This window comes from Alligator mississippiensis, chromosome 1 (assembly GCF_030867095.1).
Source record: "Alligator mississippiensis isolate rAllMis1 chromosome 1, rAllMis1, whole genome shotgun sequence".
Classification (NCBI taxonomy): Eukaryota; Metazoa; Chordata; order Crocodylia; family Alligatoridae; genus Alligator; species Alligator mississippiensis.
The window spans coordinates 275,957,352-275,980,961 of record NC_081824.1 but is presented as its reverse complement, the minus strand read 5'-3'; the positions used below and the strand labels follow the sequence as shown (position 1 = coordinate 275,980,961).

The following is a 23,610-nucleotide window of genomic DNA, read 5'->3' as shown; positions in this document are numbered from 1 at the left end:
CTACAGTGGGTTAAGCAAGGGGTTAAGGAGATTAGCCTCACTGCAAATTGTGATGGATTCTACAGCTATGCATTTTCTAACTAGGAATGCATTTAAAAAAAAAAAAAGGAAGCCAAATTTTCCTCTTTAGAAGAACTCCAAGCTGGCTGGGAGTCTGCAAGAGAGAGATAAATGCTGGCAGTGACTACAATAACAGGATTAAAATATAGGATGCAATTCTACAGGTAAGTCCTTTATTAAAGGTAATGGTAAAGAGAGTCTGTTACTATTTAAAACTAAATGGAGACAACGATTGGGGTTCTAATTTATTGGAAAAAAGTAAATTCTGTTTGATTTCTTACATACTTTGCGCATTTCATATTTTTTCTTTTAAATTATCAGTGTTTATTTTGCAGCTTTGGTTTGTATCATATGGAGTGCCGGTATTTTCTCTTAGTGTTGAGATTTCTTACTAAGAAAACATGCATGTACATCTCTATGATCCTCCAGGAAATTTCAGTAGTGTATTATATTATGACTTAGATGGAAACACTGTGTTAATCCAAATGAAATAAAAAAAATAGTATTAAACTGTGCTTGTTTCAACTGTACATCTCAAAGACCTCAGAAACATTATGGAAGAGACTTGGCACACTGTCTCACATAGACTAGTAAGCATGTCCATTGAAAGAAAAAGGATCATTTATGAAGTAAGGTACTACTGAAAGGGTGTAGCTACACATACAATTAATGTGACACGATAAACTCTGGAGCTGTTTGAGCCGGAATAAACTACTCCTGGGTGCACTTTCTGTACAAGTGCCTGGGACAGCAGCACTTTGAGCCAGAGTGGAGCAGTCCCAGGCTGGCACAGGGCATGAAGGGTCAGCCCTGGGCTCCAGGTGATAGAGGAGCTGGCTGGGGCACAAGACTGGTGAGAGGTGGAGCTGTGGGGCTAGGCAGCAGGCAGCCCCTGCACGTTAGCATCCTCATGCCCCAGCAAGCCCCTATCACCTTCTACATGTGCATTTTATTGCATTTAATTACTCCACCCTAATACCAGCACATGTGGAGACAGTTTGCTTTATGCAGGAGCTAATTAGTCAATTATAGCAAAGCACACATGTAGATGCACACAGTGCGATTAAGAATCTGGCCTTTAACCATTTCATTTTAAAACACATTGAAATACGAAGCATACAGAACTGAAAAGTATGTTGTTAGGCCTGTGGATCCCTTCAGATATTTGCCTCCAGGAGATGACTAAGAAGAACACACATAGGTCAATGGTTGGGTGAGAGTCCATTTAACTCCTGTTACATGGCATTTGAATTTAAAGGCCGTCAGTCTGTCTGTATTCAGTGGAAAGTCTCCTGCTGCCTTTGGTGGGCTTTGGTTGAGATCATGTGATGGCCATATTTAATACTTTCCAAATAAATAAATAAAAGAAACAGATTATTTTAAACCAGTTCCTCCCAACTAAAATGCACCTTTTTGTGGCAGAACAGAATATCTCTTTTAACACTGCACAGTGATACTACTCTTTAAAAAAGAAGTGAAGAAAACCACATCCAACTGATATTGCACGGAAGTGGGGATAGTAAAATAGTCAAACTTCACCTATACCCAAATTCAAACTCAAACCAGAGTTATCATAGGTGCACACTAATGACCATGCATGATCAGGGATTTGATTTCATGTCTCTTCCAAAAGCTGGCAATTTCTGCAACACACAGCTTCCTAATATTGTGCCAGGCCATTCATTCAAAGCTAGCTCAGAGGACAATCGGCCTCCACTTGATTTACCAATATTTTTCGAAACATTTCCAATAGATGCCCTGTGGAGATCTTCCATTCATGTACTGACTGAGGCACTGATATAACCTCTTAGGGCTAGGGGCAGACAATACACATAAACCAATATAAGTGATTGGAAACTGGTTCAAATCTGTAACCAGTTCAACAGAAGTTTAGTGCATGTAAACTGCTTTCAAACAGGCCAAAACAGGTTGAACCTAAACCTGGATGGATGTAGCATCAGACAAGTGATTTAGGTTAAATCGGTTTATTGAAATTCTGTCCCAGATCCCCTCCAGATTCAAATTAACTCACTCAGCATCCAGGGATGCTTTGCAACTCCCCTGCAACCCGCCCCTTCACAGGGTGGGCAAGCTAGCTTTGGCCCAAGCTGTCTGCTTCAGCGGAGAAGGGAGGTGTTCTCTAGGGCCCACTGGCTTCTAGCCTGGGCCGTTGCAGGCATGTGGCTGCATTTCCAGAATCAAAAGTGAATGAATGTCTGTTCACTTGGTCATTGGTTCAATCTACATAGCTTAGACTAACCTGGCAAAGACTGAATTGATTCAGCCTCAGACTTCTTAACTGCCTGTACTTAGCCTAAGAGTACTACCTTATACATTAATAGGATTACCCTATCCATGCAGCAGCCCATATTAGTAGATACTTCTGCAGGACTGACTCTCAGGTTACTTCATTGGAATCGGCAGGACTCCACTAAAAAGTTGTATGGATAGGTTTATGTAGTTCAAATTGTAGGAAGCAGCATCCACAAATGGGCAAAAGCTCAGCTATATATAGCAAAGATAATTTCTAATATATGCTGAATGAGACCTCTACTACTTAATGAATATTAATGATACCGGCCACTAATAAAATAATTCATTTTAATATATATATTTTATATCCACAATGTATAATGTTACATATTAAAATGAATATATATGAAAAAGTGTATATATTTATATATTTTTCAGAGCAGATTGGTGGTTATATTAGAAAAACAGAAACATATAGTGTAACAAATGCATGCCAAACTAACAAAGAAGGGGGGAAAAGTGCAAATATATACCTGTTGGTGTGAAGGTAAAAGACGGGACTGAAAAATCAAAACAAAATACAAACTGGTTATTTAGCTGAAGAAAGAAAGGGAAACATACCACATTAGTATAAATCTAGCAGACAGCTGAATGTAAAACAAATGTAAATAACTAACCCAGTGGTTCAGTCACACTGATATAAGAATAAAATCAAATTTGTATTTCAAAAAGAAACCTGCCTCCACAGGTACCATTTTGAAAAAGTATGACATTCTATTATACTCATGAGGGGAATAGTGTGGTTTAGCCTCTGGATGACCCTTTGTTTAGTATCTTATGTTTTCCTGCAAATCCTAGTGCAAACAAAAATCCTACATTGTTAATCATTTTAAAATGCAAACTGATTAATTCTTTAGCAAGCCTTATCAAGGTTGGCCTTGAATTTATCTACAGTTCAGTAAGTAAATGCCCATTACACTGAATTAAGAGGCCCACTTAATGATTCCGTAAAGAAACAATGGCCATTTAAAGGAACAAAGGAAACCACAAAATTGAACCATTTTACTGTATATTTTCATTGTAACAACTGCATTACAGTAGGTCAGAGCCATTTATCTAGCTTTTGTGGAAAGGACAGGAGCAGACACAAATCACAAAATCACTACCTTTTCTTTAAAAAAAAAAATTTGCATAAAAGATGGCCTTCACTCTGTAACATCTCTCTACTTAACATGGAACAATAACAGTCCTTGAAAACCTTGACTCTTACTGCCACTATAAATCTTTTTTGGATCAATCAAGACTAATACACATGCAAGCCTCCACGGTTCCAATCTGACTGCACTCCCCCTCCTGTTGAAAATGGGGTATAGTTCCTAATTAGTTCAAAGGTAAATGAAGACCAACCTTTTCTCCTCTTAATTTCAAGAAGAAAAGAAAAGGAGACGTGTGAAACCACAGAATATTCACTAAAAGATATCTTAGAAGGACAATTTGGTTAGCAGACCTACCACACAAAGATAATGTGCTGGTTCTGCAGGCTTTGATGTTCAAGCAACTCAATATACTTTTTACATTGTAGATAGTTATGGTGTATTGTTGGGCCCTCTTTAGGGGCTCCAGAGTCTGTTTGGGATGAAAAAAGTACATTTGTTGCCTCTTATAGAGCCAATTTGTTCCCAAGCATGTGATACTGTACAAAAACAGGGAATGGCTAAACACTTTGTCCAATCAGGCTTCATTTGTAGCACAGCTGTCTTTACTTTGGGAATTCGACTGTGCTCTCTTTCAGCTAGGTCTTTTCACACAGTCAGTGTAATTTAGCTATGTTAAAAAATATAGAGCCCCAGTAACAAGCTTTCATAAAAGGTGCATATAAACTAGAGTTATTCAAGAAAAAATGAACTGTGTTCACATTAATTTACAATCACAAGGTCATGAGAAAAAGATGAAAGATCTTCATCATTACTTTTCTGAAAGCTAACCCAGTTTAGTTTTTAACAAATTAAGTAGAAGATAAAAAGATGTCAGGCTAAATGAAATCTTTAGAGAGTAACAACAACTTAATTCTCAAGGCTTCCATTAAACTGTTGTGGGTACCCAGTGGTGCTGCTAGCGCAAACCGTGCATACACGTGTGGGTCCTGAAGTATTTTAAACACATGAAAAGCCTGAACTAAATGTAAAATAAGTAAACAGTTAATAAAAGTTGGTAACTATCACTCAGTACGTACACTCACATATACGATTTAATACACTTACACAATGCAGGTAGGTTGATTGCCCCTGGTTTATAAGATGACACACTGCCCTGCCTTCCACCTACCTGCAGACTGACAAAACTAACTGTCTCCAACTACTGTAATTAAAAGTTTTCTCCTTTCTAACACTTAAAAATAGTATTTCTACAAGAATATACAGAACACAATAGAGACCGGTACAAATACCAAATGCCAATATTATTTTTGTTTAATTGATATTTTCTTGCTTTTGCTTCACTTAAATACAGCTGAAAGCATAGTGATATTAGTTTGACAGCTTTTGTAGAAAGACATTATGGCAGCATGCTATTAGTAAAACAAAAAACAGCAGGTTAATGCAGCAGAGATAGGGATCTCTCATGTCTTAACATTCTCAGAGAAGCAAAATCACAGGTTAAATTTATCCCTGATTTGTGCTGCTGCAACCCTACTGAAATTGCCAGGCTTAAGTTTTGCTAACAGCTCTATTTTTTTTTTTTTTTTTTTTTTTTACTGTCATGAAAACGAATCAAACCTTGGTGTCATGGGAGACAGGGATTTTGCCTCTAGAGTCATTTCCAAAAAGATGATGGCAAATCTTTCATCAAAGATGTTTAGAAGTGGGTTTTTGGAAAAGAGGAGCATATTTGGGTGTGGGCTATCATATACAACACCTACATATAAACATGATCTCCCATCCCTCAAATTATTTGTAAAACCTTGATTAGCTCAGTGACTATTTTTTATAGAGCAATGACTTACTACTATTTGGAAATGTTTTCGCATTACCTGCCACCCAGCAGATCCCCAATGCCTTAAATGACTAAGCTGCAAGTGTCTGCCTAGTTTTAAAATCCTATGACCATGTGCCATCTTTGTGACACCTTTTCAACTTGCATCTATCTTTTAGTTATCGAATATCCAGTGCATCTCTTCCCCCTCTCCAGAGCAGTATCCTTAAGCATCTTGTGTTATTCCAAGCAGGCTGCTGCTTAATTCTAAAGCAATGTAGTCATTTCTGAGGTGCTGCAAGCAGGCTAATTGACCCTGTCACTCTTCAAGTGCCACTGGGTTGAGGCTAATTTCCATTTGGGAGGCATCCCACATAGAACAACGTGATGTAGCCAAGGACACAGTTCTGGAAAATAATCTAGAAATCAGCACTCCTGATTTACTCCATGCCTCTTTATGTTCCTCATTCCATCTTTTCATTCCAGTTTTATGACTACCACATAAATGACAATGATTTAAGATATAATAAGGTTCACTGTATCATACCCCATTGTAACGTCACAGGCCGATCCAATTTTGCCTTTTGAGGCTTAGCCTAAAGCCCATTAAGATCAGGGGAAGTCAAGCTCTTAGATTGACAGATTTTCAGAATTTTTCTTTCTTCCAATGTCCATTGCAAAGTGCCACATATATTAAACAATGGCATAAATACTAAGTGTGTGAAAACTGACATGGCTTGAATCTAGTGCTGATAGTGCCATATGAGCTGTACGGAATACAAGGTACTGACTGTTTGTGTCAAGCCTCAGAATTCATTCCCATAGGAGGATCTTGGAACCACATATATGAAAGGTTCCTTTTGATTCTTTCCATCAGTCACAATACTCTCACCTCCACATCACAGAGGGGAAATAAGAAATGAACGCAGCAAAAATATTACTATAACTGCCAACACTGTTAGCATTCTAAACAAGGGCAAAAAAACAAAGAGGAAGGATGCTGAACTACCAGTTGATTCATCTTCTGGTCAGTCATATGGCATAGTGACAAAGCAGCAAGGGCTGGAACCCATGCTTTATTTGTTCTGTAAGCATGTAGGCAAGTACCAGGACTAAACACATTAAAGAAAAAGCTACTCCAGGTATTTTGACAAAGACATATTAGTAGGTCAGGTACACTGTGTTATTTGAATCTTTTTGTGTTCTTTATTGGGTACCTGATCCAAATCCAACTGAAGCATGCAAAAGGCAGACTCCTAAAGAATCCCAAAAGCTTTTTATCAGGTCTTAGCAAGGTACTTCCTATGAGAAAGAACAATTAATATGCAGTCAGAAATTAATGGCTGGAAAGATGCAATACCTTTTCTAATACCAGCATAAGTACTAGTGAGTCCATTCCGCTTTTTCCGGTGACGGTATAACCAGATGCTGAAGACCATCAGAATAATCCAGCAGGCTGCACCAATGCCAGCAATGAAGGCTGGCTGCTTCACAACATCTGAAATTTGCTGGGCTAAACTGACTTGGTCTTCTGGTGACACAGGGTTTCCATGGGAATCTGAAAAAAGGTATTAAAGAAATCTTTTAGTTGGATGAACTGTAAAAACTAAATAAGCTAGCATTGTTATCTGGTCTTCAAGGATGCTTAAACACTTAGCACTTACAACTCCCACTGACTTCAGTGGCATGGTGATTATTCAGTGCTTCTTAAAAGAAATGGAACATTTCTATTTGCCTTCCCAATTATGGGCTTAGAAAGGCAAATTTAGGTTTACAGGTCTGAAAATTTTGGCTTCTAATTTTTCACCTTTTCAAAAATATATCAGAGATCAAATCTTTTCATATATAAAAGCCAATAAAGATCATGGTGAAAATATTTTTTTGGAATGGGGTCATGTTAAAGAAGGTTGTTCCTAAAACTCCACAACAGCCTAGAAGAAAGCTACACAAACTCGCACACACTCATGAAACCAAAAATCAGTGAAAGCACTACAAATTCAAAACGTGTTTTTATAAGGTGAATATTGAAGGGATGCTTTTTCATTTAGCAGTGTCTGATGGACAACTTGAACCTAATATTACACACTGTAAAGTTCTCTTCTCAGTGTCTCATTTTGACCTCAGTTCAAAAAGACTGTGAAAGTTCAGGACCAGCTAAAAAAGTGACTGAATACAGTAACTGGTTCTACCAACTTGGGATGGCAGGACAAGCTAATCTTTAACTGTAGAGCTGTGAGAGAAGAAGAAATGGGTATTAAGTACACCAAGATGACACAGTAAAAAAACACCAAACAAGCCTTACCCACTATTACTAGAAAACCACAGTTCCCGGAACAAGAACTCACATTTAGAAAACAAAGCAGAAATAAAGGACATCTAAATATATGTTACTTAATTGTTAAATGCATGTAATTGTTAATTTTGGATATACAAGGTATTGATTATTTAACCACTAGTTTCATTTTCCTTTACATACTCATTTGTAAGAACATTTCTAAGAAAATTATTTCAAAGTATTCACATAGCCACCATTATTACACTGAGAATTCTCACCATCAAGGTATAGCATTTTAAGAAGACAGATGGAGGGGGTGAGATTCTGAACCCTTACTCACAATGCACTCATACCAACAACGAATGATTAGTTTCAGCATAAACCCTGAGGAGTTAACCACTACTTATAATAAGTAACGATATTAGTACCTTGTCCTGAGATTTGTACTATTATTAGAGTATGTTCACTCAAGGGACCTGATTAAATTTTGTTAATGTAAACTATTTAAGCCTAAGCACTTACCAGTGAATATACTAATAGCTTTATAGTGACTTAAAATGTACGAAAACACCCACAAAATTCAAGTATAAACAAAGCACAGACATTGACAAAATAGATTTTCAAACAGACCAAAAATGCTCAGGGAAACAGATATACAAATACATTGGAAGTGATTAAATTGATAATAGGGGGGTTCTCCACATCCACACACACTCTTGGCTTTTTCCTGTAGAGAATTCCAAATTTCAGTTCATGTGACATCCTGGCTGCATACCTATTTTCACAAGAAATCACTGTCTTTGACTATGTGTTGACTGGATGTTTTGTGTCATATTATAGGCCCTTTTATCTTCTGTGAACCTCAGAGCATTTCGTAGTTTGAAAGTTCACCAAGCAGACCTATTCTTTTCTTACTAATGCACCCTTTGTGTCTGCTGTGTTTATAGATTTCATGGCTATTTGTGCAAGGTTAAGTTGGGTTGCTTCAGATTTTATGGAGACAGCCGAGTGAAGTTCCGCACAAGTGGCCAGATGGGCTTAACTGTATAAAGTGTACTGTGACTAATGAATTAAAACTGTCACTCTGTATCTCATCTTTTGTCTCATAGCAGCTGAGTCTGTATTAAAATATGAAAAAACAGCAGCATCATTCTAATTTCAAAACAACTACATTTCTTTTTTTTTAATTCTGTAATTACTATACAAAACTGTTTACTTTGATGAGAAAATGGTTTTCCATTGCATCTATTGTTCTGCATATGTTAAAATTTCTTTGTTGGGTTGTATTTTTTTTTCTTTCTTCTAATGAAGTATTTACAATAAGGGAACATTATACAATAAGCCATGAAGAAAGAGAGAGAAAAGCACGTGATAAAAATCAACAAAATTATATGAAACCATAAGCTGAGCATAAGGAAGCTTCTTGGTAAACTCTTTCATACCAAACTAAACACAGTAACTAGGCCTTTCACGTCCATAGAAATCTTAAGTGTGTGATTTACTGGTTGTTTCATCTTACAAAATACTAGGAATTCTCTTTGTACCTTTATTTTTCTATCTTGCAGATCTGCATTTCCTTGGTCATATTATTCAGTTATCTTTCAAGTACCTGTACCTCATATTAACTTGCATTAAAAAAAATTACTCTTACATTAGATTTTGTATGGGGAAACAGCTACAGTCATCAGATTAATTGGCATGAGCAGATACAGACCATCCAGATATATGTTTGTGGGAGTAGTGAGATAGAAAAATTTTTCTGTGGCCCCCGTTGGGTATTACAATTAAAAGTTGATTAACTAGTTAATGAAGTCTTAGCTAGTAACCTGGACACACATTCAGGTAATTAATGGAGAGATAAAATGGGAAATTAATCCCAAATTCATTTCACAAAGTAAATGTAACAATGTTGTGGCTGTTTCTATCACAACTGAAACTAAATGTGTGGCAAGATCTCAGACTTGGAACTGCACCATACTGTTGAACTTCCTCCAATACCACCCAAGGGTTGGGACTGACAATGAGCCAAGTGTTGGTTCCAGCTCTGGGGCTGTACAAGTTCATTGGACACCTTGTTTTTATTTGCCACTGCAGGTGGAGCCTGGGATCATGACTGGCAAGTAGTAATGGTGCTGTTGGGATCCGATCCCCAAAATTACAAACCCTCCTGTAAAATGGCAGGATATGTGATTTTTGGGGTTTGAAAACAAATCCCATCATTCCATTACTGCATTAGAAGGAGCATTGCTGCATTAGTAGGAGCATTGCCAGCAGCTCAAAGGAAGTGATTATTACCCTCTATTCAGATGTGGCCTCACCAGTGCTTAAGCACCGTGTCCAGTTTTGGGCCCTCCACTACAGAAAGGATGTAGACCAGGGGTGGGCAAAATATGGCCCACGGGCTGCATTCGGCCCACCAGGCCATTCTGTCCAGCCCACAGGGCCCCTAGAAATTAAAAAAAAAAAATCAATATTTATTTGCCTCTGGTTCCTGTCAAAAGTGACAGGAGCCAGGAGCAGTAGGACCCAGTGGAAGCCACAGCAGGCTTCTGCAAGATCAGGACCTGCCTTGCCCCGCCCCCCGCCAGCCTGAGGGACCATGAGGCTGTTCCCACCTGTGCCAGAGTGGGAAGCTCAAGTAAGAGGGGGTTGGGGGCACACTGGTCCTCATCTGGCCACAGGGCTGGGGCAGGGGCTGGGAGCAAGGGGGCGTATGGGAGCCAGTGCTGGTGGGGCCTAGAGCAGGGTGGCTCCCCTTTCTCCATGCTGGGGCAGCACGGCCCGGCTCCACAGAGCCCAGCCAGCTGCACCCTGGGCTCCTGCCACCCTGCTCTGGCACTGGCTCTGGGGTACCACCTAGCTGTGACTGGCTCCTAACCCCCCTGTTCAGCCCTGGGGGCAGCACAGGGGCTGCCTGGGTCTGCTAGGGGTGATATGACCCAGCGGGGACATGGCCTGGGGAGGCAGCACGGAACTTCCATCCCACGCCTGAGGCTTGGAGCAGCAAAGGCCTAGCTGCTCCCCTCACGGGAGGCTCTGGTGAGAGCTGCTGCCCCAGGGGGAAGGCCTGGGCCCCTCTGCCCCACAGGAGCACAGTGGCAGCTTGCTCCCCAGCCCCAGGATGGGTAGGGAGGCTGCGACAGGAGCAGGAGTGGATCTGCAGCTGCTTTTCTGCTCCAGAAGTTCCTGCGGCCGTGAGGAGCCCAGGGGCCCTGGGGAAGCTCCTGGCCAGCCCCAGGGGCAGCACAGGTCACCTCCCAGGGCTGTTGTGGGTGGCATGACCTGGCAGGTTCCCAGCCCAGGGCTTGGGAAGCTTGAGGAAGCTGCAGGAGCTTTCAGAGGAAAAAAGCAGCCATGGCTTCACCCTGGCTCCTGGCACAGCTTCCCTGCCCATCCTGGGGCTGGGGGGGTGAGCTGCTACCAAGCTTCTGGGCCCCTGTGGGGCGGGCCTTCCCACCAAGGTGGCGGCACCCACTGGGGCTACCTGTGTGTTTGTGTGTGTGTGTGTGTGTGTGGGGGGGGGCAGTCAGGCTGTTACCATCTCAAGCCTCAGGTGCAGGATGCAACTTCTGTGCTGCATTCCTGGCCCACGTTCCGAGCCATGTGCCACCCCCAGCAGCCTCAGGTGGCCGCCTGTACAACCCCCAGGGCTGGTCAGGAGCTTCCCTGGGGCCCCCAGCCTCCTGGAAGATGCAGGAGCTTTTGAAGCAGAAAAGCAGCTGTGGGTCTGCTCTGGCTCCTGGCACAGGGCCAGGGGACAAGTTGCTGTCAGGCTGCCGGTCCCCTGTGGGGTGGGGGTGGGCTGGGCCATCCCTCCAGGGTGGTGGCAACCCCAGGGCCGCCCACTGGGGGGCACAGCCAGGCCTTTGCTGCCCCAAGCCTCAGGCGCATGATGCAAGTTCTGCACCACCTCCTTGGGCTTCCTGCATCCCAGGCCACATCCCCACTAACTTGTACTACCCCCAGTGGCTCCAGAACCCCCTGCACTGTCCCCCAAGCCTGACAGGACCTTCCTTGGCAGCTCCCAGCCTCCTGGCGGCAGCAAGAGCCACCAGAGTGCAAATGCAGCCATGAGGCTTCGGACAGCAACCGCCCGGCTGGCTCTCCCCTTGCAACCCTTCCTGGAAACCCCACAGCCACACCCTCCTCCAGACACAATCACACATCCCACAAATACCACACACACACACACACACACACACACACACAGCTCCCCACAAACCCCACATCCACCCACCCATCCATACCACCCCAACACCACTGCACACCCCACATACTATACAAGAGTAAGACTACATTTTGAGCTATTATGCAATCACTTTTACATATAAAGCACAACCACACAGGTATCAGGACAAAAATATTTTTAAAATTAAAATATCATATTATGGGTATTTGATTTTTAGTACATAATTTGTTTTCTTTCCAGTTCTAAGATAGCCAACTCTCTTCTCTGAAGGAGTACTTCCAGAGGCAAGGGGAGGGACTTCCGGTAGCAAGGGTCAGAGGTCAGGGGTGGGACTTCTAGTCCCAAGATAGCAACCAGGGCACAGAGCTCCTGTCAAGGGGCGGGGTTACCCATGCAGCCCTCGACAGTTGCCAAAACTCGCTAAGTGGCCTTCTGCCTAAAATAATTGACCACCCCTGAGCTAGGCTGTTCTCAGTGGTGGCAGATGACAGAACAAGGAGTTACCCATGCGGCCCTCGACAGTTGCTAAAACTCGCTAAGCGGCCTTCTGCCCAAAATAATTGCCCACCCCTGAGTTGGACTGTTCTCAGTGGTGGCAGATGACAGAACAAGGAGCAACGATCTTAAATTGCAGCAAGAGAAATTCAAGTTAGATATTACAAAAAACTTTTTCACAAGGAGGGTAGTAAAGCATTGGAACAGGCTAATCAGAGAAATTGTGGAATCTCTGTCCTTAGAGATTTTTAAGACTTGGCTAGACAAACCCTTGTCTGAGATGATCTAGTTGGGGACAGTCCTGCTTTGAGCAGGGGGTTCGACTAGATGATCTTCTCAGGTCCCTTCTAACACTACTTTTCTATGATTCTATGATTAAGTGAATGTGTAGGTATCTGCCTGTAGGTATATCTATATCTAATCTGTATTTGTGTCTCTCTAATAATTTCCAAGACATTTGCTAATACAAGATAAGCTTGAAGCCTTTTTATAACACCTTCATTGTAGGCCTTCAAAATTTGGAAGGAAAAAAAAACGTAGGGGAGAATGCCTTTTTTGTCTCCAAAATGTCATTCAGTTTGCCTATGATATAAGGATATCACATCCATGTTGCTGTTAGTGTTCCTCAGGAAAAACGTTGACTGAATGCCAAAATAATAAGTGAACACAAACATTTTAGGCCAGGCTTATGCTGTTGCCGAAAGCAGCATTAGAAGTATACAATGCACTCAAGAATGTCTAGGAATTGCTGAAGCAGGCTGGCCACACTGCTCCCTCTACCTGGCACACTGCCCCAGTGACACATTCCTTTCTTTCTCTACACCATGATTTCCTTTGTTAGCATCGCTGCTGTTGGGAGGTCTTTGGTTCAAGTATTAATAGTCTTTGCTACTTCATTAATAAGGCAGGATTCAAATCCTGGTGATTCTAATAAGGGAGTTATTATAGTTATATATAACAGAACCAACTTCTGCCTTTTTCTACTGAAAATATGCTAGTGAATCTCAATGAAATATATGTTAAAAGAATATTATTTAGGTTGCAATGCTAATCATTCACAAGTTAGAAAATGTTGGATTTACAGATGCCTAAGCAACTTTAATTTTACCCTATACAAGTATGCATCATGATCCAATCTTTATATGTTTTTATACAAGGTATTCCACAGGATGCCTGCCACATTCAATACACCAAATGGATGTGCTGTAGGACAGGAGAACTGAGGTTGGGGTGCATGGACAATCATAAATATAGCATTTCCCAACTTTCAAATGCCTGGATTTGCAATATAAATAACATGCTTTTAAAACTGTTGTTTTCCTCCACTGTTTGTATATCTGATGAGGAATGGAAATTCTTTGGTCAGAAATCATCAACATCTAAAAATAAATATTTTGTGCTCCTTTTAGTTGCATACATTTTCATAATTGGAAAGTGCCTTTTTTAGTAGGCTTAACCTTGCAATGGACATGTGAACAGGCTGCGGTAAACTGCAGAGCTTCACTGTCTTGACTGAGGCTCGGTGTGAGCAAAGTAGTTTGCCTTTACAAAAATCCTCTGCAAACTCTTAAAAAAAGAGAAGATATTACACAGGTACTTGGAGTGGCTGACTGAATAACATCCCTATAGGCAAGCTAATTAGTTAACAAATCACATCTTGTAATGTGAGTGATTAGAGTAATAAAGGTTTGGTGAGAGTTTCTTGTATTTTGTACACTTGAGATATCCACTAGTTGAAGACTGCACTTAACATTTGTAATTATTTTACAGAGGCCTCTTAAGAAATAAGTGCATAAATTGTATTCATGCAGGTTAGTGTGTTTATGAATCATATTAACTGCCTTTGTACTGCCTCATGTAAATGGTGCATTAGACAAAATCTGCTGCAATATGTACCTAGTGTCAAAGTGATAACAAGTGGCAACATTTGAAAGCTAGATGGAGCATCAGGCTCCACCTCAGCCCAAAAGTTGTGGCAGTCAGGAGCAAAAGGATTCAAGGGATATTCTTAAATATACCTTTTCATTTGGTTTATTCTGACATGATAAGGATATGGGTCTGATTTATTATTGGGTGCAAAGCCCTCCGAGTAAAAGCCAGTTTTCAACTGGTAAAGTATTGAAAACTACGTATTTTTTAGTGTTTTCAATGTAAGATCTAGGATTAGACATTACCAACTCTCATCGTATTTAGTTCTTTTTTCTTAACATGCAATCTTCTTGAAACTTTTGGTTATGAGAAAATTTCAACTTTTATAGATGTTTCCTCAAAGTTGCAGAGAAAACTTTAAAACTGAGGGGTCAGTGTGCCTTAAAGCTTAAAAAAACCCAAATGAACACCTATTTTTCTTTACTATTCAATCTCATGATTTTTGGAACATAAATCATGATTTCTGGACACTTCAGGTTGGCAATCCCAAATTAAAATTTTGAACCTATTAATGAATGAAAGGTAACATGTAGTTGCTTTACTGTGAGATGGCATTGTGGCTAAGTATAGACATTCAGAAAGCCTGAGAAGGAATCAATGTAATATTGCAGGTTAGTCTAACCTGCATAGATTGAACTGAGAAGCAAGTGAATAGACATTCACTTTTGATTCTGGAAATGCAACCACATGCCTGCAGTGGTTCAGGCTAGAAGCTGGGAAGCACTAGAGCAGCCTTCCCTTTCCTTTGGCAGTAGCTGGATGGTTGGAGGGAAGCTGATCTGAGAGTGGGGGGCATAGCCAGGTCCCAGCAAGCTCGTTGGGGAGGGGTTTAAACTCCCACCCTGGCCTGCACAGTCCCCATTTGGGGTATGCCTGGAGAGGGAAGGGGGAAGCAGCCCCTGTCAGGCATACCTCCCCACTCAACTCCAGAGGGGGGCATGGCAGCAGCCTGAAGTGAACAGGAGGAAGGAAAGGGGTTTTACTTCCCCCCCCCCCTCCCCAACCTGTATGAATCCCAGACAGTTTGCCAGGCAGGGACACAGCAGCCCTGCCAGGCATTTCACTCTGCTCGCTGGTGGCCCTGGCAGTAGGCTGAAGCAAACAAGGGAAGAGAGGGGAGCCCCCCGTTTGCTTCAGGCTGCTGCCAGGTCTGGCCATGCCCCTTGCTGCTCCAGGGGCAAGCAGGGCAAAATACCTGACAGGGGCAGCTGTGCCCCTGCCTGGCACAGTCCAGTTGGGGTCCATATTGGTGGGACAGGCAGGGAGTGGGGGTGGGGGGGTGGGATTAAGATCCCCTCGCTTACCCCAGTCACTTCAGACTGCTGCTGGGGCTAGCCAAGGGGAGTTGCTGCTGGGGCTGGCCTGTTGCTCGAGTGGCAAGGAGTACAGGGGAAAAGCGGGGGGATACCTGACAGGGGCTGCTCTGCCCCCGCCAGGCAGACCAGGCTGTGTTGCCCAACTGGGTTTCCCACCCCTACCCCGTCAGCCAGCACTCACTGCTTGGCTACAGACAACACAGCCCAGCCCAGCCCAGAGCTGCAAGTCATCCTGGGATGCCGGGGGACTGTATTTTAACTTGAACCAGGAAGGGGTCTGGGACAGAACTTCCAAAAACTGGTTTGATCCAGTTCTACATTCAAGCAGATTTATCTTAAACCAATTTTGGCCATTTTGAAACTGGTTTATGTGCACTGAACTTTTGCTCTGTTACAGGTTTAAACCAGTTTCTGATCACTTAAATCAGTTTATGTGTAACATCTGTCCCTAGCCTGCAAGTCTCAGAATTGCAATTTCTCCTTTCCTCATCTACTGCTTAATAGGAATACATAGCAAAGCTTATTTCTATCCACATGGCCTGTCAATACTCTGCTTAGTCATTTCTTGGGGGTAAAATCATTTTAATTAAGATTTGTGTAGCACCAGATGCAGCTACGTGAGGGCAGTGGATAAAATGTGCTGGATATGTGTGGGGCTTCTAACTCAAGTTTACCCCCTGTGTGGATGCTTTCAGGCTTACCACAATCTACTTTCAATTTTTAATTAAAAAAAAGAGAGAAAGTTCTAAATCTTACGTGGTCAGACATTTAAATGAATCACAAATCAGACAAGATATTAAAGACTGACACATGGAATTTTTAATAGTTCAAAAAAGATAGTATTTTATTAACAGTATCAGAACAAAAGATCAGAGCTGCTGACTGTAAGGAGGAAATATAGATTTCTCAAACTGGAACTTTATTCTCAAAAATGCACTTATTCTGTGTGTGTAGTTACAGGAACTGGCAATTCCTCTGACCACTCCAAATAATCTCCTTCTCTCTTCCTCCAAAACAAAATGAAACAAAACAACCTCTCCCGCCTCCCCTGCATCCTGCCATTTAAGTGACTTCATTGCTGGTGAAAGATGCTGACTGATGGCACCAGTAAATTAAGTTTTCTCTCCTCAGAATAACAATGTTGCCAGCTCCTCACTACTTCGCTACAATTCTTGGATCACATCCAAGAAACCAGGAGGAAATTCTTTGCTGAGCCTCTGAGAGAGAGGCACATGCTCTGAACTTGTGGTCCAGGGAAGGGTTAGGTGGCTTTAAAGCACTTTTGTGCCCTCATGATTCTGGGCTGTTTTGAGGGCTGGAGTCCCTTTTTGTTTGCTAGTCATATGCAAAATGTACTGTGGGCCTGTTATGGGAATTCCTACCTTCTCCTGAAATCCTTTATGGGCTGCAACATTGCCCAGAATCTCCACAGATTTCCTTGTGTCCTGTTCTGTCCACAACCTTTTCCAAGGTTTACAAGGTAGTTTTCAGGAAACAGCCTTATAGCCATCTTCTACACAGCCTGTGCCAAGCCATTTATGGGCTCAGTAGGGCCCTTTAAGCTTTCTTGGCCATCTAATCTTCTTATAGGGTCTGGTAGAAGGGCTAAGCATCTCACCACAAATTGCTTCCAACTCTCCTTATGTGCACAATAAGGAGGAGGTGAAGGGAAAGATTCCACAACAGTTTCTGCTCAGGAACTAAAAATGATCCCATTCTTTCTTTTCATAAAGCATAAGGTTTGCTTAATCTAGGGTTGATAAGTGCAATAGACTTCAAAAGAAGCAAATTGCCCTCTGGCTTCAATCATTACTGGCTAGTAGGGGTGTGCGAAGTGGGCCCTATTTGATTCAGATTTGGCTAGAATCAGGGACAGCGATTCAACTTGTTGATTCGGATCACTGTCCCTGATTCAATTCGGCTGAATCCGAATCTGAAGAGTCGATGCTGATTTGCAGAATTGGTAATCTGGACATAGACACAGCTTTAAAAGTTTCTTCTACATACCTCAAGGTACCAGCACAGCTTGTGAATGCTGCGATGCTGGGGTGGATGGAGCATCCCACAGGAGTGCCAGAGGGGTGGGGGGGCGGCCCTCCACGTGCTCGGCAGTGAACCCAGAAGTGGACCAGAAGTATTTCTGGTCCACTTTCAGATCTGCTCCTGAGCGCACTGGGGAGCCCCCGCGCTTCTGTGGGACACTCCATGCTCCCCAGCATTGCAGCATTCACGAGCCATCTGCTACCTAGAGGTATGTACAAAAACATTTAAAGCTGCGTCTATGTCCAAATTGTTGAATCTTTCCAAATCGATTTGGAGAGTTTTGATTCTATTCAGAGAGATTAAAGGGTCTCCTTATTTGTTTTGGATTCAGCCACCGAATCGGGCCAAATCTCCACCAAATTGCATCGGGGACTGAAGCTTCGCACAGCCCTACTGGCTAGCAAAGTTTGTCAAGAGAAGTGTATAAAAGATATTAATCACATCTACTCTAAGAACTTTGCCTGCTATGCACCTTTACATGTAAGCCAACCTGCCATTTCCTGGTCAGGACATATTCAGTTTCCCAAAGCACTGAGACTACAGAAAGCACAAAGCGTCAGGGACTGACATGGGAATAAAGCACCACTGTTCCCCCCTCCCCTCAAAAGCAAAAAGACTGCTTCAATCCAGCTCTAATGATGAGATGCTGGTTTATTTTTAAGCAGTCTTAAATAATGTAATTGTATCTTAACTTGAACATCTGAAATGCTTAGCTTCTACTGAGAATATCAATGAGAGATTTAATTATTACCACTTACATTATTAGCTGTAATGTCACCATCTCTCTTTTAGGAACTGGACTGAAACAAAAATCTCTAAACAGTGAATGACAATTACTTGGGCTCTACTGATTTGAGATGAATCAGAAAATATGATCTACGTAACATTTTCAAAAGTACCAAAGTGATTTAGGAGCCTAAGTACCATGTTTACAAACAACTTAGGCATTAAGAAGCTTAAGTCTCGTTGACTTTCAATGAGGATCCCTTCACTTGTACAGTATTATCAGCTTGGGAGAACATTTAACAAAGGACTATGTAGAGGATGTACATTGACTTTTAATAGATTGAGGGCATCTATCCGCCCATTTTTGCATTTGAAACTCTCCTTGTCACAGTATTATGGCTTCTTGCTTCCTACAGTAGTGTTAATACAGGCAATTGTTGGAGGCCAGCTAGTGGCCTTGAACTAACCCCAAAAGCTAAATTCTTGAGCATGTTCCATTTGCAAATATGTGAACGCAGAAGGAAAAGACATGCAGCAAAATAAATCATGTTCTTGTAATACTGACCTTTATTTAGGATTAATTTACTAGCAGATAGATTAAAGAAAAAACATGTGATCATCAACTCTGCAGTTTTGAATGTCAAGGCCCCTCTATTAAAGCAGTATTTATAACTCTCAGTTTTTCAAGGGTTTCAAAGCATTCTCAGTGAAAGAGAAACTTAAATTCTTGAGAATGGAAGCAAGATGCAGAAAACAAAATCTCAACAAAGGCCTATAGATATTACAATAATGACTAATTAAAATAAGGGTGATGTAGCCTTCTTGCAATGCATGTTCTATTAAAAGTAAAGGTAAACACAGTTCAAAATAAATATAATTCTTTGAAAACTCTCTTAATTTCAATGACCAATTGGTATACTTGTTATTTTTGGGGTCTTACATTAATTGCTTACTGTGACTTGAGTCCTTCTTTCATCCCCAGTTATTACATATTTTTAAATCTAAAGTCAAATACCTGGGCAGGCCTTTTGATGATATAGATAGAAAAAAAACAAGGTAAAAAAGAAATATGTGATTACATTTTGATTTGATGGGGCAGGGAACTAATAGTAATGACAAGCTGGTTTGAATCAAGCATAATTATAAAGAAAAGCACCATTACAATTTAAAGTATTTTAAATATTGTTCTAAAACTATTGCTTTTATATCACATATACAGTGGCCATGGTCCTCACCTGTGATGGAGGAACGCTTGGTGCAGAGGAAGGCAGTTTCAGAGTCACTTTGAACGTGTTTCCACACTAAGCCCTGATAATGGGTCACTCACCAGCTTTGCCTACATATTTGATATTCCTTTTACGTACTTTTGGCACTTTTTTTACTTTTCTGATTTAGGTGAAATAGTTTGATAGACACAAATCACATTTTTATTAAGGTGAATTGGGTCAAAATCAACCCCTGAACAGTTTTTGTAGCTCATGTTTAACATATTTAAGAGTACCCATATACTAAGTATGTATGTGTCTTCTTATAACCAATCACTTGGAAAACCCAACAGCTAAATGCAATATAGAATTGTGATACTATGTTTAAAAAAAATGCAGCAGCCATTATAAAACAAGAAATGCCAGTACAACACTATCTTTGGAATTTAGTCCCAGTACGTTTCTAGGACTACATATCCTGATCTTGTTATTTTAAAGATCAAATGTCATGGTATTATTCACTTGCAAATAGTTTGGGATCCATAAAAGACTAAACAAACAAGTCACTGAAATAGAGAGAGAGAATTACCAGCAGACTTACCTAACTGGATAAACTGTGGTTCACTTTTCACTCCAGGTCCTGCCCCAGTGCTTGCTGCCACTTCCACACTATATCGAATACCAGGAACTAATGAGGGAATGACTACAGAAAAGGTGGAACCATCCACTGTCTTGTTTATATGGTATCTACTTTCATTGCCAAGACACCAAACCTGTAGATAAAAACAGAGTACATGTTGGGGTGAAAAGTTAAATCTCAAAGACAAATCACAGTAAATGATAGGGTCCTTCTATCTTGTTGATGAGAGTTAAACTATATTAGTTTTTAATGATGTATATTGCAGTAGTATCTATACCTATAACTCTCAGTTGTGGGTGTGGACAGTAGAGTCTTAGGCACTGCAAATACTGTAGAAAGATAAGCTACAAAGAAAGATTAACTGCAGAGATAAACTCCATCCTGACCTTTTATAGTATGAGGCAGGGTAAATTTACTCCTTAAATATCAGCCCTGAAAAATAAAGCCTTCAATGTTTCATATAAATAAAACCAGCATTTAAACATTTTTGCAATTTTCTTGCTTAGGAACAATCACAAGAAGCTTGTAGTCACATGAATACGTAATAGAACATGCATTATGCTGTATATACCTCTCTGATATATACCTATGTAATAGTTATCCGAACAGAGATTGAATGTGGAGATGCTACTTTTTGTTAAGGACTAGATATTACGTTTTTGTATGTGATGAATGACAACTAAGAATCTGAGATTAAATCCAAAGAAGGTATGGGTGACACTGAGTGTGTCTACATGAGACACTTTACCGTGGAGCTGACAGGCAGGAGAGCAGGCCTGAGCACCAGTGTCACCCCTCCCCTGAGTGCCAGCCAGGGAGTGGGGCTGCCAGAAAAAGTGACTTTGGAAATGGCGTGGCTGCTTTTACAGTGACTGTGATCAGCTGCGGGGTATCCCCCCGGTTAGCAGGATCAGCCACCGGGGCCCCCCCAGCTAGTGGGATCGGCTGCCAGGGGATCCTCCCCCCACCGCCGTCAGCAGGATTGGCTGTCCAGCCACTGACTGGTGTCGGGGGGGCACATGCCACCCCCTCCCCTCCTCCCGACTCAAGAGGCACCAGACACCCATGCTTTCTGGCCTTGGACAATACAGACATCTCCCTGACTTGGCCAATGGAAGAGTGAACATGAGTTCTATTCATTAATGAACCAATCTATGTGGCTTAGAGAAACCTATGTAGATTGGATCAATTCTGCCTTTGACTTTGCTTTTTGACCATTTGTACTTAGCTTAAGTGACCTAGAACCTAGTTATTTAAAAGACAGTTTTCATTCTCCCTGTACTATTCTACTGAAGTTGAGATCAGAAGGGATGATTGAGTTGGAGGCCTATTCATAACAAAAAGGAGAGCAGTTGCCAAAGTATTCTTTGTGAAGGCCACTGAGCCGTGAAACTGCAAACATTCCTATCATGTCCTTCAGGGAAGATGGAAAGAAATATTTGTTTTCCCTTAATGTCAGGGGTTCAGAGGACTCTGTGAGATTTTATGAACAGCTGAAATATGTTTTCAACTGCTAGATTATAACATATTTTTTATTATGGGATGTCCATCTTCATAAATGTATTTGTAAACACAAGAAAACATAAAGCAAAGGACAACAATTTTATAAAATGAGTATTATAATAATCAAAATAATATTTTTATATTTAATCTATACATACATACACACACACACACACACACCTACATAATATCTATAATAATATATCTATAATAATAGCATTAACAGTAGGGCTGTGAGAAGCTTTTGGGCTGATTCAATTCGGTGGAGATTCAGTGGCCAAATCTCCGAATCCAAATCGAATCAGGGGACTGATTAATCTTTCTGAATCAAATTGGAACTCTTTGAATCAATTCAGAGAGATTTGACAATTCAGACACAGCTTTAAATGCTTTTTCTACTTACCTCAAGGTACCAGAAGGCTTGTGAATGCTGAGATGCTGGGGTGGATGACCCAGGTGGACACGGGGGGGGGGGGGGGGCCCTCCAATATGTCCGATAGTGGACCCGGAAGTGGACCGGAAGTACTTCCAGTCCACTTCCAGATTTGCTGCCAAGCACACAGGGCGCCCCCCCCCCCCCGCACTCCTGTGGAATGCTCCATTCATCCCACTATTGCAGCATTCATGAGCCGTGCCTGGTACCTTGAGGTATGTAGAAAAAAACATTTAAAGCTGTTTCTATGATCTTCAGATTCAAATTCAGCTGAAATCGAATTAGGAACAGTGATCTGAAACAACAAATTGAATCACTGTCCCCAATTCAGGTCAAATCCAAATCTGTATTGAATACAGCCCATTTCGCACACCCCTAATTAACAGTACTATTCTTTTTAGAGAAGAGTTCATAAATGTTTTGAAAAAGTTAAAATTTTCCTTTTCTGCAAGCTTTCGGGATCAAAGTCCCTTCGTCAGGTTCTGGAAAAAGTGTAGATGGTACAAGATGGTAAAAAGCCCCCATAGGTAGGAAATAAACTTCATTTTTGCAGAGAGGGAGCTGAGGATGGAAGGTTGTCCCTCTGGGTCCATGATGGTATCATTTTCCTTTTCATTTTTCTTGCAGAAAAGGACAATTTTCTTGCCATTTTCCAGTTGGTCTAATAAAAGATATCATTTTGGAACCAAGAGTTCTAGTTTTTTGTATGTCTTTTTCTCTCAGACCAACACGGCTACCAAGTATGCCCCTGAAACATGGAAGATGCCGAATTTTAGCCGATTTTGGATTTTAAACTTCACTGCTGAACAACAAGGAAGTTTGGGGGGGGGGGGGGTTGTTTTTTACCTCCCTGCCTGCCATCTGACACCTCCAGGGAAGGAATTCTACCTGATCAACACATCAAAGAACTACTCAACACAGCTCACAAAGACACTGGCATGGACCCAGAGGGACAACCTTCCATCTTCAGCTCCCTCTGTGCAAAACTGAAGTTTATGTCCTACCTATGGGGGCTTTTTACCATCTTGTACCATCTATACTTTTCCCAGAGCCTGACGAAGGGACTTTGATCCCAAAAGCTTGCAGACAATTTTCTTGCCATTTTCCAGTTGGTCTAATAAAAGGTATCATTTTGGAACCAAGAGTTCTAGTTTTCTGTATGTCTTTTTGAAAAAGTTATAATTTTAATCAAGTAATTTTATAAGGGTATATGTTTTAGGAAGTTATTAATAAGTGAATGCAAGGGGGTGAAATGGGAACTGTTATGTTACCTTCACAAAGGTAGCCACTACCCCGCTGTCACAACATCTAAGCAAAGAACACATATAAAAGTATTAGCACCACTACTTCCTAACTGCTCTTTTCTATGTTTAAGGTCCTTGGTAATTGTCATGCCTGTTTCACATTCACAGGGCAAGCTATCCAGAGAGGAAAAAAAGTGCTCTGGAAACTTGTTCTGCCAGCATTTGCCAGAAAGGTGAGCTGCTGGCAGGGGCTGCCAGCTTTCTTTCCACACATTCAGATGTGCTGCTATTGGGAAGTGAGCTCTGAGCTCCCCCTGCATAAAATAACT

At 41.4% G+C, this 23,610-nt stretch overlaps 1 protein-coding gene across 7 annotated transcripts in view; it reads right to left on the bottom strand.

Annotated features, from left to right (window-relative positions):
• Positions 1-23,610, bottom strand: part of ROBO1 (roundabout guidance receptor 1) — a 1,177,688-nt gene that overhangs the window by 40,380 nt on the left and 1,113,698 nt on the right. For 6 of the 7 annotated variants that reach the window (XM_059720628.1, XM_059720629.1, XM_059720633.1 and 3 more), the window contains 3 exons: positions 20,063-20,234; positions 6,644-6,841; positions 2,847-2,873 (listed from right to left, as the gene is read on the bottom strand). In XM_059720628.1, coding sequence (XP_059576611.1) covers positions 2,847-2,873; positions 6,644-6,841; positions 20,063-20,234 — 397 coding nt within the window. The remainder of the gene's footprint in view (positions 1-2,846; positions 2,874-6,643; positions 6,842-20,062; positions 20,235-23,610) is intronic. The other variant, XM_059720630.1, reaches the window with a different exon arrangement.